At 41.0% G+C, this 13,870-nt stretch overlaps 1 protein-coding gene across 7 annotated transcripts in view; it reads right to left on the bottom strand.

The window, feature by feature from the left end:
* Positions 1 to 1,621: 1,621 nt before the first annotated feature.
* Positions 1,622 to 13,870, bottom strand: part of Bmp15 (bone morphogenetic protein 15) — a 41,265-nt gene continuing 29,016 nt past the window's right edge. Inside the window, exons 5-9 of one of the 7 annotated variants that reach the window (XM_013508138.1) lie at positions 9,772 to 9,868; positions 8,916 to 9,302; positions 8,263 to 8,415; positions 6,988 to 7,539; positions 1,622 to 2,550 (exon numbers count right to left, since the gene is read on the bottom strand). In XM_013508138.1, coding sequence (XP_013363592.1) covers positions 1,697 to 2,550; positions 6,988 to 7,339 — 1,206 coding nt within the window. In that variant the 5' untranslated portion in view covers positions 7,340 to 7,539; positions 8,263 to 8,415; positions 8,916 to 9,302; positions 9,772 to 9,868 and the 3' untranslated portion in view covers positions 1,622 to 1,696. Of the gene's footprint in view, positions 2,551 to 6,987; positions 7,540 to 7,626; positions 7,656 to 7,681; positions 7,919 to 8,262; positions 8,416 to 8,915; positions 9,303 to 9,771; positions 9,869 to 13,870 lie in introns of those variants that run through there. The other 6 variants (XM_013508137.1, XM_013508139.1, XM_005411357.2 and 3 more) reach the window with 6 other exon arrangements.

Here is a 13,870-nt window from a genome sequence, read left to right as displayed (position 1 = left end):
TTCACACAAAGCTGTGTTAGAGGGTATTAAAGGAAAGCTTATATGATATGTGAACACAGAAGGGACATCTATCTGAGTCTGGCTATCATGAGGGTACTGAGGACATGGAAAAAAAATGCCTGAGCTAACTGTTAAAGCAAATAGAGGCGCAAAATCATGTTAAGGAATAGCTCCTCAGACAGAAAAAATTAAATTTGTGTATGTAGAGATTTGCAAGATATTCAGTCTGGCTGGAGTCAGCTGTTGAGAAGCAAGCGTTAAAATTTGCATTAATTTGTAATGGACAGAAATGACCAAGACAAGAATTAACATTTGGAAACACACGTGCCTTAAATCAGTCCTAGGCCACGAAGACTGGGGATAAGACTGGCCAAAGGACATCTGGCCAGTGGAAAAGACCTACCAGGGTTCCTTAATAGAACACCTCAGTGCGTGCTAATCACTAGTAGTGTTGCCTCAAGGGAAGAATTCTGAGGAGCCTTCAGCCGTGCCCCTTCAGCTGGGACCAGGGGAAGCTCCTGGTCATAGTTAACAGGAACAAAGGAAATTCCTTTCATCCACTCTCTCCCAGTACCCAGATCATCCAAGATTCTCTGCCAAGAATAACAAAATCATTTTCAACACAGCCTAGTCTCATCACTTACAATACAGCCAAGGCGTAGAAAGGAGTCTCACGGCAACCATCATTTAAGCCCAAGCAGAGGGCCATGCCTCCCCCAGACAGCAAAAACTTGGACCAGAGTCCCAAAAACAGGCAAGTCCAGGCCTCAGAAAGTTTCACACCCCCCCCCACACACAAGCCCAATACTCCCATCTCCAATCAGGCCTCCTGGCTCTGAGCCATCAAGCAACTTTCTTTGTGGAGTTATTAACAGGGTTTAAGTGTTACACAAAGAAAATACCGTGTAAGATCTGTTCCACAGAAGGTTTAAAGTAACTCCTTCTTGCATAATTGCAATCAGTGACATCTTTCTCCTTTTCATCCCATAAGCTGGTGGTCTAGAGTGGCTGCCATCTCAGACAGCTCCATACTCATGCTTTCTTGTAAGCCTCATTGAAGGCTGCTGTATTTATCCTAGGACAGGAAGGGGTCCCACGTACTTTTCTCACATTCAGAGGCTAAGAGGAAAAGTCTGACATGATAACCAAAAGATTTCAGTAGATTTGTTGCATACAAATTTTTCCAGTACATCTGAGAAAAGATGCACTAGAAGGCAGTACAAGCGCAGAAATAGGGAGTAGCTCGTGTTTTCTAGGAGCTAGAAGGCAAGAAAGAGGATTAGAAAATCTAAAGCTACTTTCGCCACCCTAAATAAGAAGATGAACACTAGGAAGACTTCACCTTCCTCAGGCTTTGCCAAGAAACTTTCTAAAACTTAACATCACGACCCATGACTTTAGACAACGTCATTTTTTAAAAAATGAGCACATCCCCGAAAGAACATCATATACCCAAGTATTAAGGGCTCTCATGGGTGGCCAAATCATACTTACCTATGCTGGAAGATTGGTATCAAAACAATTTTATAAACTGAGTAGCTCACAAAAGGAAAAAGGGAATGAAGTAACAACACTTAAGGCAAGGAAGAGAACCTACAGATTGAGAGGAAGCTATTTCAGCATTAACATTGATATTTATTTCTTTTAAACAATTTTCCAATTTCTTGGGAAACCACAGTGAGCTGTACTGTCATTCTCACCTACATGTGCAGGATTGTGCAACCATCCCCTCCTGTTCTTTGTACAAAATACTCCCATTTGCCTCAATAAGAAGAATACTCATGGCAACATACTTATAGGGGACACAGGAAGGCTGAGGGACGCTCTGGTTCACCAGCTCATTAATTAGGTTCTGGATGATGGCATGATTGGGGGAATTGAGACTGTCATATAGCACTCGAGGGCAAGTTCCCTTACAGTAATTGGGGGTATAGTGGTTGGGGGCAATGATCCAGTGATCCCAGCCCAGCTGACGGAAGCTGACTGTGTAAGGGTGGAGGGAACACTGGTTGTTGTCAGAGTCATCCTGTTCCGAGGAGGGGGCAATAATCTTAGATGCAATACTATCTATTTGCCGAGTCTTCCTTGAGAGAAGAGAAGATTCCCCTTCCAAAAACTCCTCCAGGCCACTAGGAAGAAGTTCAGCCTTCTGAGCAGTTTTATGAGTGTCATTGAGATGAAGTAGCAAGAAGGCAACATCCATGGCTAAAGTGCCCTGCCAGGGTAACTCAAGAACCTCGCTACTGTTTCGCTGCTGACACATAAAATGCAGTCGTAGGACCCTCTGTCCTTTGCGATTCCAGAGCCTCTGCTGAATATGTTGGGTGATATCCATCTCTGTCCAGGTTTGAGACATCAGGGACAGCTTTGAGGGAGCTCTTCCTGAAGAGTGCTTATTTGGGCTTTTTGGGACCCATGGCTCCACATGGCAGGACAGGCTGAAGTGAGCTAGGTAGAGTTGATGGCAGTAAACCACAGTGGCTCTCACTAGTTGGTAAGCTACACGGTTACGTTCTAGAAGAAATTTCAGGGTCCATATATGCCAGGAACCTTCACAAGAGAGCACAGGGCAGGAGTTAGCTTCTTACCTCCTACCCTGACTAGCCCTGACAAAACTGTTCCACATAGACTAACAGATAAACTCAGCCCTAAAATTAACCCAAGAAAATGACAGTACCTATACTTTCTTCAGTGTTTATTGACATAGTATGTCCTTTATGTTTATGAACTCTTTAATCCTCAATGGCCTGAATATTTTTATCCTCATTTTGCCTACAAGAAAATTGAGGATCACAGAAGCTTATAAGGGACACAGAGCAAAGGGCTGAAAATATGTCTTGGTGGAAGAGCACTTACCTAGCATTGTGAAGCCCTGTGCTCAATCCCCAGAACCACAAATCAAAACAGAAAAGACATACAGTTATTATGTGGTAGAATCAAGATTTGAACCCAAGTCTGTTTCCAGCAAGAAATCATGTTTCACTTTGAGTTCACTCACAGAACTATTTCAGTAGGTAAAAACTCAAATACACAACTATATGTCATATCCCATTCATGGAAGCAGATATATTACTATCACATATTTCTCATTTAATGACCTACCTATTTAATGACCATTCAGCTTTATAACTGATGTACAATGTTTGAACTTATAACTCACGCTTTTTTTGTTTTTGTTTTTTGGTACGGTTCTGCACGTCTTGTTTATAAAGCCTCATTGTCCTTTTTTGTACCTTGTTCATATAATACTGTAATTTTTGCTGATTATACTGTAGAGTATAGTACTATACTTTTATCTCCTGTTATACATCATGGTATTTGCAAAATATAAGCAGTCATCAAAGTTGGAGTTTCCTCTGTTTCTTTGTTCTGAACACTGTACATATACTATATACAATTCCTTACTTAGCAACCAATTCATTTAACAACTTTGTTGCAGAAACTGAACTCAGTCATTAAATGTGGAATGACTGTATTAGGCAACCAATTAAGAGTTGTTGAGACATATATGGATTAAGAAAGTCATCATGTCACATTATGACACATATGCTGCTTTGGGGGAACAATGCACTATAGGGTACTATGCCTATCATCATGTCAAATCTCGGACCAAGCCACCACAGAACAACCGATCTATCTCCCACTAGTGAGGACAGCTATTTTTGCCATTTCTACCTTCCACCAGTTTCAAGAATTGCTTCTTGAGTGTCTTTTCCTCCTTTGGCCATCTCTTCTTTATCCTTCAGTTTCTCGCTTTTCTGTTTTGTGCTGGTAATGGCTCACCATTTACCCCATTCATTTTATAACCACTTACCTAAATGCTATTTTAACAAGGCCCTGATCACACAAATATTGCATTTTGTTTTCAGGGAAGTCTAACGACAGCTGCATATCCCTTATTGATTAAGAGCTTTATTCTAAACTTTAGTGCTGACACCTACTGTCCAAGGCTCTGACCTTCTACTCCCCTCCTGGCAAAGGTAAGGAACAAAGACTACAAAACCAGCTGTTAAGAAAAAGCCTTCTCTCATCTTCAATAGTCTTAGTAAGCATTTCCATGTGAATTTATATATTATTCACCTAAACTTTCTCCATGGAATCCACAGACCTGGAATTTTTCAGCAGTACAGGGACTTTCAACACAGTTTTTATGTATTATTTTTCCAGAATATTTTTGAATGTTTACATTCCACTTATACTCTCATGTTTGGGACACTAACCACCAATCACATGAGGTCCAAGCCAGGCTTCTATTTACAATCTCAGGTTATTCTACAATCCCATCTTATAAGAATTTTTTCAAGGACCCACCTATATATCTGCATCAGTCTGCCTGGAAAGGAACCCAACCTAAACTTCCAGCAGGCCTTCTGGTGAGGAAATGTCCTTTCAGACCTTGACATCATATATTTCCAGAAGCAGGGTGGGGTTGATAAGGAGCAGAGCAAGAAGGGACTATTTAGAACTTTTCAGGTAAAGGGATAATTCACACATCCTGTATGACTGAACCTGTCATCATCTTCTGGTTCCTTTCCAGAGTTCCTAGATGTCAGTATGTTTCTAAGTCACCCCGGATACTTGCCAAATTCTAGGGGTTTCTTTTTTTTCTTTATATCTTCTGGTTTTTTTTTTTTTTTTTTCCTGGTACCGGGAATTGAACTCACGACGTTGTGCTTGCCAGGCAGGCGCTGTGCCACTGAGCTAAATCCCCAGCCCCCTATCTTTTTTTTTTTTTTTTTTTTTGGTTTTTCTCCGGTACCGGGAACTGAACTCACGACGTTGTGCTTGCCAGGCAGGCGCTTTGCCGCTGAGCTAAATCCCCAGCCCCCCCAGCCCCCTATCTTTATATCTTCTGTGCAAATCTCATTCGCCCATCTGCCCGCTGCACTTAGGAATGGAATCCAGATCCCTTGAGCCCAGCAGTCCCTGTTTCTCATAACCTCATATCTTGCCATGCTCCACAACATTTACTTAGCTCCTGCCATGCTGATACTTAAGCTTGTTTCACAGTGGTGGTGAACCTACAGCATGTCTGCTGCAGCCAGCTGCTTGTTATCACTGAAACCTCGAGAAGGTTCGCCATCACTGCTGTAGAGCTTTGTACATGTTCCTTCCACCTGAATGAACTTTTTCTCTACATTTTAATGCCTAGTTTCTTACCTTATAGGCCACAGCTAAAACGTCACCTTTTTAAAATGCCTTCACTTATAACTCCATAGAAAGCGACAATAGCAGTGCTATTCTATACCATAACATTCTTGTTTCATTCTTTGATAGTACTTGCCGTAATTTGCAATGATTTAACTATATTTGCCTATCTGTCTCCCATATAAGAACATATGCTCCATGACAGTAAGGGTTTTACCCATCTTAATCATATCTATTTACCTAGCACTCCCTAGGTGCTGAATAAGTATTTATTGAATAAATCTCCATCCTCACCAAGCTGTTTTCTCTTTCCTAAGTCAGAATGTACTTCTCTGCCTATATGCATATTCACCTTTCTACTTCCCCAAGTTCCAGCTCAAACTTTGGCTCCTAAATGAGGCCCTTTAACATTCACTCTCCTCTTTCTTGCTCCCTACTGTGAGCTATTTCTTCCTTGGCATCCTGAGAGTCTTGTTGCTTACCTTCTTCAGATCACTCTAAATACTGTAACATTGTTACGTGATTATTTACCCATTCTTCTACAGGAGGAGCTTCTAGGTGACAGGAAGGTAATTATTTTTCTGTGTGCATCCAATCCAGAGTACCTACTGCTCAGTTAAAATCTGTTGGGGATTCAACAAACCATGGCAATTAAATGCACAGGCTCTGGGGCCTGAGAGCATAGGTTTGACACCCAGTTCTATCAATTACTAGCCAGGTAACACTGATGAAGCTATTCTGAGCCTTGGGTTCTTCACATATAAAACAGCTATATTAATCCTACTTACTGCATCTGGTAGTCACAAGAATTAAAGGAAAATTGAAAAAATGTGTTGTAAAATGCCTGGGACAACATAAACTCACAGCAAGGGATACCTAGGTAAATTTTGGTTGTTTTATGGGGCACAATGTCTGTCTATGGTCATCCGAGATTAGAGAAAGCCCCAGATTGGCCTCATGAAGATCTTAAGAGTTCTTTGAAATTGATGGCTTGTCTACACTCTCTAAAGAGCCCCACACTTCGGGAGCCGGTTTCTTAGAACAGTTTAATGCAGATTTTCAAAACAAAATCAAGCACTAATGGAGACAAGGAAAATTCCAAAACACATTTAAGGCCAATATTCCAAAGTAGCGACACAGCCTAAATAGGAACATTGCTTGATGCACAAGGATATTAGGATTCGGTATTTAAAACTTGACAAGTTATGGACAGATTTTAAAATTAGTCCCGAGCTCAAACACTCTCTGCACCCACTGTTTGTGTGACTTTTGCAACGATATATCTCTCCATTCCTTAGTTTTCCTATCTTTAAAATCAGAGTAATTGCCCCATGACAACAAATGGTAGTCTTCTCTCTTAAAGATTAAGTACAATAACATGTTCACATAGTCAAGTATGTAGACCCTCAAATATTACCTTGTTTCTGTCCTTTCTGAGTCTTTGTATATTTTCCCTACCTCAGCCTCTAAGAGCAAAAAACCACATAAACAGCTCTGCCCAGGAATACAGCTGAGGATTTCTCAAATACAATTTTTAGAGCTATAACAAGCAATAAGATTTCTATGAAAGACAGGGGTGTATATATTCCTTATTTGCCCTGCCTGGGGCTTGAAACTTTCCTCTCTAAGCCCCAGTGCAATCCATTTTTAAATTGTGGCCCTAAAAAGGGCATAGGCTTGATACCAGCTTTTCCCAAGCTTGGAATCCTTTGAAAACCATGCCTGAGGAAGCAATCCACCCACGAACAATAGGGCTGACTGTAAACCACACATTCCTTGTGCTCTACACACTACTGCATTTCCCACCCCTCTTCCCAGTATGGGGACGTGAGAACTCACCTCTAAGATGCTTTGTTACATTGGCTGAGGGCATCACCAGCCTCACCATAGTGGCCCCAATTGTGCGGTTTTCCCTAGGGTGCCCATCCGAGTCAGCTGAACGCTGGTACAACTCCAGCATGTACTGCAGGGGAGGACCTTGGAGGTATGGCTTTCTCTGTTCCTTTCCAGGGGCTTCTTCTAGCAACTTCTCAACGAGGGGCATGATAGAGGTTGCAGCAGGTGGCAAAGTAGAGCTTTCAGGCAGGGAGGTGACAGAGGGCTGCCCCACCTCTGCCATTTGGACTCTATCTCCCGAATAAAGCATTAGTCCAAAAAGGAGGAGGAGTCTAGGAGTGCTGAGGATAATCATCTTGAAAGGCTCGGTATTCAGCAACAGCTTCCAACCTCAGGCCAAAGGATGCCACTGTGACCCTTCTTTCGTGCAAGTAACCAAAACCTAGGTTCACAACCACTGAAGAGGGGCCAAGAAAGAAAAAGGGCAGGCAAACAGGTCCTATTTTGCCTTCTATGCGAGGATCTCCAGAGCCGAAGCAGGTCTCCTCACTTGACCTATTGACATGAAACAAACAGAAAGAGCAGGTGAATAAGCAAGCATCTCCCTCCCCACACTCCAGGGCTGGGAACAAGATAGTACACCTTCAAAAGGCTGAGGTAATGTAAAAGAGGGCCATTCCAGAACTTGCTTACTTACCTTATCCTGGAGGGTAAAATAAATACTCCTGACCTGCTAGTCACCACAGCTTTAAACACATGCCCTTAATCAAGCCTTAAAGGGCCAGAAGCCTCCTGCTCCTGTTTCACTTCCATGCCTCTGTTGCAGCATTTCCCAAAATACGGTCTGCCGCCAATTTGTAATGAAACTATCTGGGATGATTGTTAAGAATGCAACTTCTTGTCTCTGGACTGAAATACGAACTCTCTGGGGGTATCAAGTGTTCCAGGAATTTGCTATGAATGCTAAAATGCGGAAGTCAGATTTCAGTGATTGTAGCTGCCGGAGTCTGAGGAAGACGGCTTACCTACCAGTGGTTGTCAATCTTGGTTGTATTTTGGAATCACCTGAGGAGCTTCCATTATTCTGAATTCCTGGATATCACCCTCCAGGAATTGTGATATAACGGGTCTGGGATGTGAGGGAATCAGAATTTTTTGTTAGTGTGTAGCTAAGCTTGAAAATTCCAACTTGGAATTTTTTGGTTTCCCATGAAAAGTGTTCAGTGAGTTTTACTGGAGAAGTCTGAGTCAGTGGTAGATGAATCTGTGAGAGCTCACCTAGCCCAGCTGGTTAATAGGAGACAGCAGGGATCGGCCAATTGGTGATGGCTGCCCCTAGGCCAGGATTCTGAAGAAAGATGGTAGATGTAGGCTTGGCCTCACCCAAGTTTCTTGGGGTTCGGAAAGGAAGTTGGGGCAGGAGGTCAAGACCTGGTTAAAGAGATGATGAGTCAGGGCAGATTTGTGGGAAACCTTTACTTTCTAACAGCAATGTTTATGGACAGGCAACATTATTGCGAGCAGCCACACATTTTAGTCGGGAAGTGGTTGTTTTTTGTTTATGACAGATCTTATTTTTCTTACATAAATTCACAGGGAATAGGGCCCAGAAGTTCAGGCTCCTTTCCCTTGGAAGTGTGTGTCTCTGGGCAGAACAGGCTGATTATAAGAGTTGAGCCAGGGTACCTTTGTCTTTTGCTTTCTTCTTTTCCCAGTCATTTTCCTTCATGCATTTCAGAAAGCTATTTTTTTTTTTTTTTTTGGTTTTTCTCCGGTACCGGGAACCGAACTCACGACCTTGCGCTTGCCAGGCAGGCGCTTTGCCGCTGAGCTAAATCCCCAGCCCTTCAGAAACCTATCTTGGCTCTTAGAGAGCTTGCTGCTCAGTACTCACGTTAATACGTCTAGTGAGAACCTTGCCCTTAACTTACTGGTTTGCAATGCCAACAGCATGCTGCATAACACTGTAGATCCTTCCAGTTCTGCCATGGTAACACGGGTGAGCATTCCTTTCTTGACAGTATTCATTCTCTTGATGTCTACAATAACAGCCTTCTTGTAGATTCACCCGTACACAGCCAAAGGAACAACTCTGTTTCCTAAAAGACCTAGAAAACATATGCCAGGTGCCTCTCCTCTCCCTTTGTGTTTATTGTTTTGCTGGTTATTAGATGAAGTCAAACCCAGCCACAAAGAAACCAGGCAGTCTTTGTAATCAGACAACTCTATTACATGAGTTACAAGTCTATTTCTTATTAGCTGTAATTCAACCTGTCTAAGGCAAATTTCTTTACTTCTCTGAGCTTCAGTCTCCTCACCTATAAAATAGAAATGACACAATTTACCTCACAGGTTTTTATGAGAACACAAGTAACTAATCTATGTTAACTGTACAAACCCACATTAGATACTTGGCATATGGTCTAAATTGTACAAATAGATATGTAGGATATAGTTACATGTTTGAAATAATCTGTTTCCTTTCTCTTGTTTTTCCTTACATGACTGTGGGTTCTAACATGCAGTATAAAACAAAAGATATGGGGTAAGGACCACTGCTCAAATACCAATAATCGAGATCTCCACTTAAAATTATTAGCTCAGGAAACTTAAGCAAGGTCTCCTCAGTCTTAGTCACTTCATCTCTTTTTTTTTTTGTTTGTTTGTTTTTTGTTTTTTGTTTTTCTCCGGTACCGGGAACCGAACTCACGACCTTGCACTTGCCAGGCAGGCGCTTTTGCCGCTGAGCTAAATCCCCAGCCCCTAGTCACTCTATGGCTGGCTTACCCAGAGAGCTGCTGTGGTCTTGTATTGGATCCATTTATATTATCCATAATAGTAGACAAGCAAGGGATATACACATGTGGTCCACAAAAGGCAAAACCTGAATAACCAAGAAGTATGAAAGTATATAATGAAAATCGGGAAAATGCAATGTGATACCATGTAAGCTATGATTTCACATGCACTGGATTGACAGTATAGTAAATCTGACATTATTAAGTTCAGGTGATGACAGAGAACCTACGTAGGACAGTGATCAAGGGGTCTGTATTTAAGATTTTGAACATGGTTCCCCTTGATGTCTCCATGATAGTGGAAGGGGCTTGTATCTCTCAAAAACATTTCTCTATCATCTCTTTTACAGTGGGATCCTGATATAGAATCAAAGGAAGTAGAAAGAGAAAACATATTAGACTTCATCTAATAATCCAGCAAAAGGATAAACACAAAGAGAGAAGAGAGACAATGATTTTGGTTTTAATTCCCGGCTCTGCCATGTATGTGTGTGGGGGGGTCTGTTGCTTAACCTTTGTGCATCTTTTTTTTTAAACTATAAATTGGGAATATACTTTACTTTCCAAGATTATTATTATATAAGCACCTAGAGAAGCCTCAATAAATGGAAAATTGTTTATGTTTAATAGCCTACATTTGAAAGTATTTGTAAAATATACCTAACTGAAGGAAATATCTGCTCAGCACCTTTTAAAGTTCATCAGAGTTTTTATTCCATCGCTCTACCCATCAAGGCTTCAGGAGACTCACCTGGCTGAATAGGTCAGCTTTCTTGTTTTCAGCAAATGACATAAAAACTAACCCTCTTTTTATCACCAAAATGAAAGGAAGTTGACATGATTATTTTCTGTTAATTCCCTCAGGTTGGTCCAGTGCACTGTACTTTCCCAGCGCCCTAGAAGGGGGCACCCTCTGTCTCTCTAACTTTGTAGGTAGGGGCGAGGGTGGCTGTGTGGTTTGGAGGGAAGTGGAACAGGATATGTTAAAGGATATTTGCCAGTTCTTCCTGCTTTATGATATAGAGGAAAGAAACTCCCAGCCTGCTAGATGTCTGGTACAAGTTCATGTTCTCTAAAATCGAAGAATGAATTTTAGGAACAACGGAGATTAAGAGCAAAATATATTTATTGGGGGAAAGAAAGCTTCCCTCCGAGAGAGAGACAGAAGGGGTCCCCAATGGGTTGCCAAGGACCCCTGCCTTTTCCAGGAATTTTTGTAGAGCAAATCTACGATGTGAGGTGGGTCCAAGGTAGGAAAAATGGGAAATCACAAGGTGGGCATGATGTGGGACAAAACTATGGTCAGCCAATAAGATTATGAGTATAATTGCTCAGGTAAAATTGATTAAATTGGGATCAAATGGGGAAGCAAGTCACACAGTAAGCAGGCATGAATACAGAACAGAGGCTTTTCCTGTAGGGGGTCAGGTTAGTGGCTCTTTCTGGCTTTCTCAAGATAATCTATACCTATTTCGAATATCAGTCCCTGACGTTTATTCTAAGGAAGTATGTGGGTGTATTTGTTTTATCTTTTGTCTTGAGTTCTGGCCCACAGTAGAGGTGCCTGCCTCTCTCACAGTTGTAAGGTTATCTTTTCTTTTTTTTTTTTTCCAGTTTCATTTCTTTTTTTATTTTATTTTAAAGAGAATTTAAAAAGAACAAAAGCAAAATGACAACAACATAGACAAAAACAAAAGAAAGCAAAACAGAATGATACAGAGTTTTAGAACAAATGATAGGGATTAACAGTGGTTCTTATATTACATATTTTTACCTTCATCAAAGTTGGTCAGATTACCAGATGTAAGAATGAAGACTGATCAAACCATTAAAGAGAATAAAAAATAAGAACAAAAACATTATAAAAGATACAGAATTTCACCAAACAAGATGATAGGAATTCAACAATCGTTGTTATATTGGATATGGTTGTCTTCAAATTAACTGTTCAGATTACCAGCTAAAGCATGCAAAATTGGTCAAAAAAATAAATAAAGCATTAACTGTTCCTTTCAATTGCCTTCTGCACTGGCTCCTAAGGGGGCCCAGCCCTATCTGACTGCCTATACTTTTATCTAACTTAGTTGTCTATAACATTTAGAAAAAGTGAGTATGTTAAACATAAAATCTGACTATTTAGAAGGCGATTATTAGTATGACATAAAAAGATCTGAACACACAAAGAATGGGTCACCCCAAGAGTGTGTGAGCAGCAGGAACTCTTAATGTACTGTATGTTACATTTCAAGCTCCAATATGCTGGGCGCACTGATAAAAATGCATGAAATTTACAAAGAATGTATTTGTATCCAATTTGAGGAACATGGCCATTGTATGAAGTATACGTGTGTACTAGAATCTCTCCTTTACATGGCTATAATTTACATTTTCTTGCACAATATTCATCCAACATATATCTAATAAGCACCTACTACATGATTGTAGGGTTAAGGATGCAGGCCCTTAACCAGACTGCCTGGGTTAAAACTTAAACTTAACTAGTTTAGTAATATTGGGCAACTGACCTAATCTCAGTCCCTCAGCTTCTCATGTAAATAACGAGGGTAACAGTAGCACTGCATACTTTAAAGGGCTATGGTGATAATGACAGCTTGTTGGATCAAACACAGAACTTTTCAAAGCCCAAATCTGGAGGGTGGATGACTAGATAACTGACTTCTTCTACATTAGACAAAGAAAAGATGGCCTTCCCCTGAAAGTCCTAAAAATTGGCTACATTATAAATATCATTCCATTTTCTATTGTGTGTCAGTTTCCCTGGCAACAGACATGGTTGAATAACAATGGAGCCTGTGTCAGAAAAACTCACTGCAGAGAAGACATTTTGGATACTATTTGGGACAGAGGAAAAGAAGGTTAAGAACAATTGATAGAGTCCTAAGAGTTTGAAGGAGTTCAAACATGAAGAAATTATTAATGTTTAAGGATCTGGAAATGCTAATTTCCTGGTTTGACTATTACACATGTACACATGAATCAAATCACCACATACCCCATAAATATGTAGAATTATTGTCAATTGAAATATAAGTTACTAAATAATTCTTCAGTCATAGAAAATGGGGGTTGGTGGTGAGCGAGTCAGTGGTAGAGTGTTTGACTAGCATGTACAAGCCCTGAATCCCACCCTCAGCGCTGCAGAAAGTACAAAAAAAACAAAGACAAAAACAAAGGAAAAGAATGGCCTGCTCAAGGATTCAGCAAACATTCTCTTGCTGTGCATGTCTATAAACCTTGTCTTCTTCTCCAAAGCCAGTATCAAGTTTGGTGTTAATAAGGAAAAGACCTAGATCAGGATTTCAGCAAAGTACTTGAGACCAATAGTGAGAAAGATAAGGAATTTTTTAAATGGTCACTTTGTCTGTATAAACAAATCCTTTTTACCCTACTGATTCAGTTAAGGCCAGAAATTCCTATCTCACTTTTTAATTTTGATGCATGGAATACAGTGGACACACTGCTGTTTCTCTTTCTTATCCATCAGAAATATTCCTTTCATCTGTTGTGGAGGATCACCTAGGTGACTCTCCTTAAAAGAGGAGCAATTGCCTCTGTTTTGGCTGAGCCTGACCCTATTTCCATGTGTTGATATGCACAGAGCTGGCTAGGACTTTTCCTTATCCCTTCAATTGGCTTTAAGCAATGCACAGCAGTCTAGCCTAGATGCTGATGGCAGTCTTTGGAGACGGCAGGCATGTTTCCCTGACCCCCTTGCTCATGGCACTCAGGTATTTCCTGCCACTCTCACAGTCGCTCACCCTCAAGCCACTCCCTTCTTCACAAATGAATAAAATCTGGGTTCGGTCCTGGGTATAGGCCTTTGTTCCAGATGACTATCATTATGGCAGGACTTAGGACCCCTTGGCTCCCCATAACTACAAATATGCCTTAGTGTCTTTATTCTTGCCTTGAGTTGCACTGGAAGTGGGAGATTGGAATTAACTCGCTAGAATTCCAATAACTTTTCATGGGATTTCAAATATAAACTTTCTGGGCCGTGAGGAGGATTGGGAAGGGCTCTCTATATTCTATCACTGTGGCAAGATTTCTGGACAGCCCAGAATTTA

This window comes from Chinchilla lanigera, unplaced genomic scaffold (assembly GCF_000276665.1).
Source record: "Chinchilla lanigera isolate Chin_1 unplaced genomic scaffold, ChiLan1.0 scaffold00142, whole genome shotgun sequence".
Taxonomy (NCBI): domain Eukaryota; kingdom Metazoa; phylum Chordata; class Mammalia; order Rodentia; family Chinchillidae; genus Chinchilla; species Chinchilla lanigera.
The sequence above is the reverse complement of the archived record's forward strand: the minus strand, read 5'-3'. Positions and strand labels throughout refer to the sequence as shown.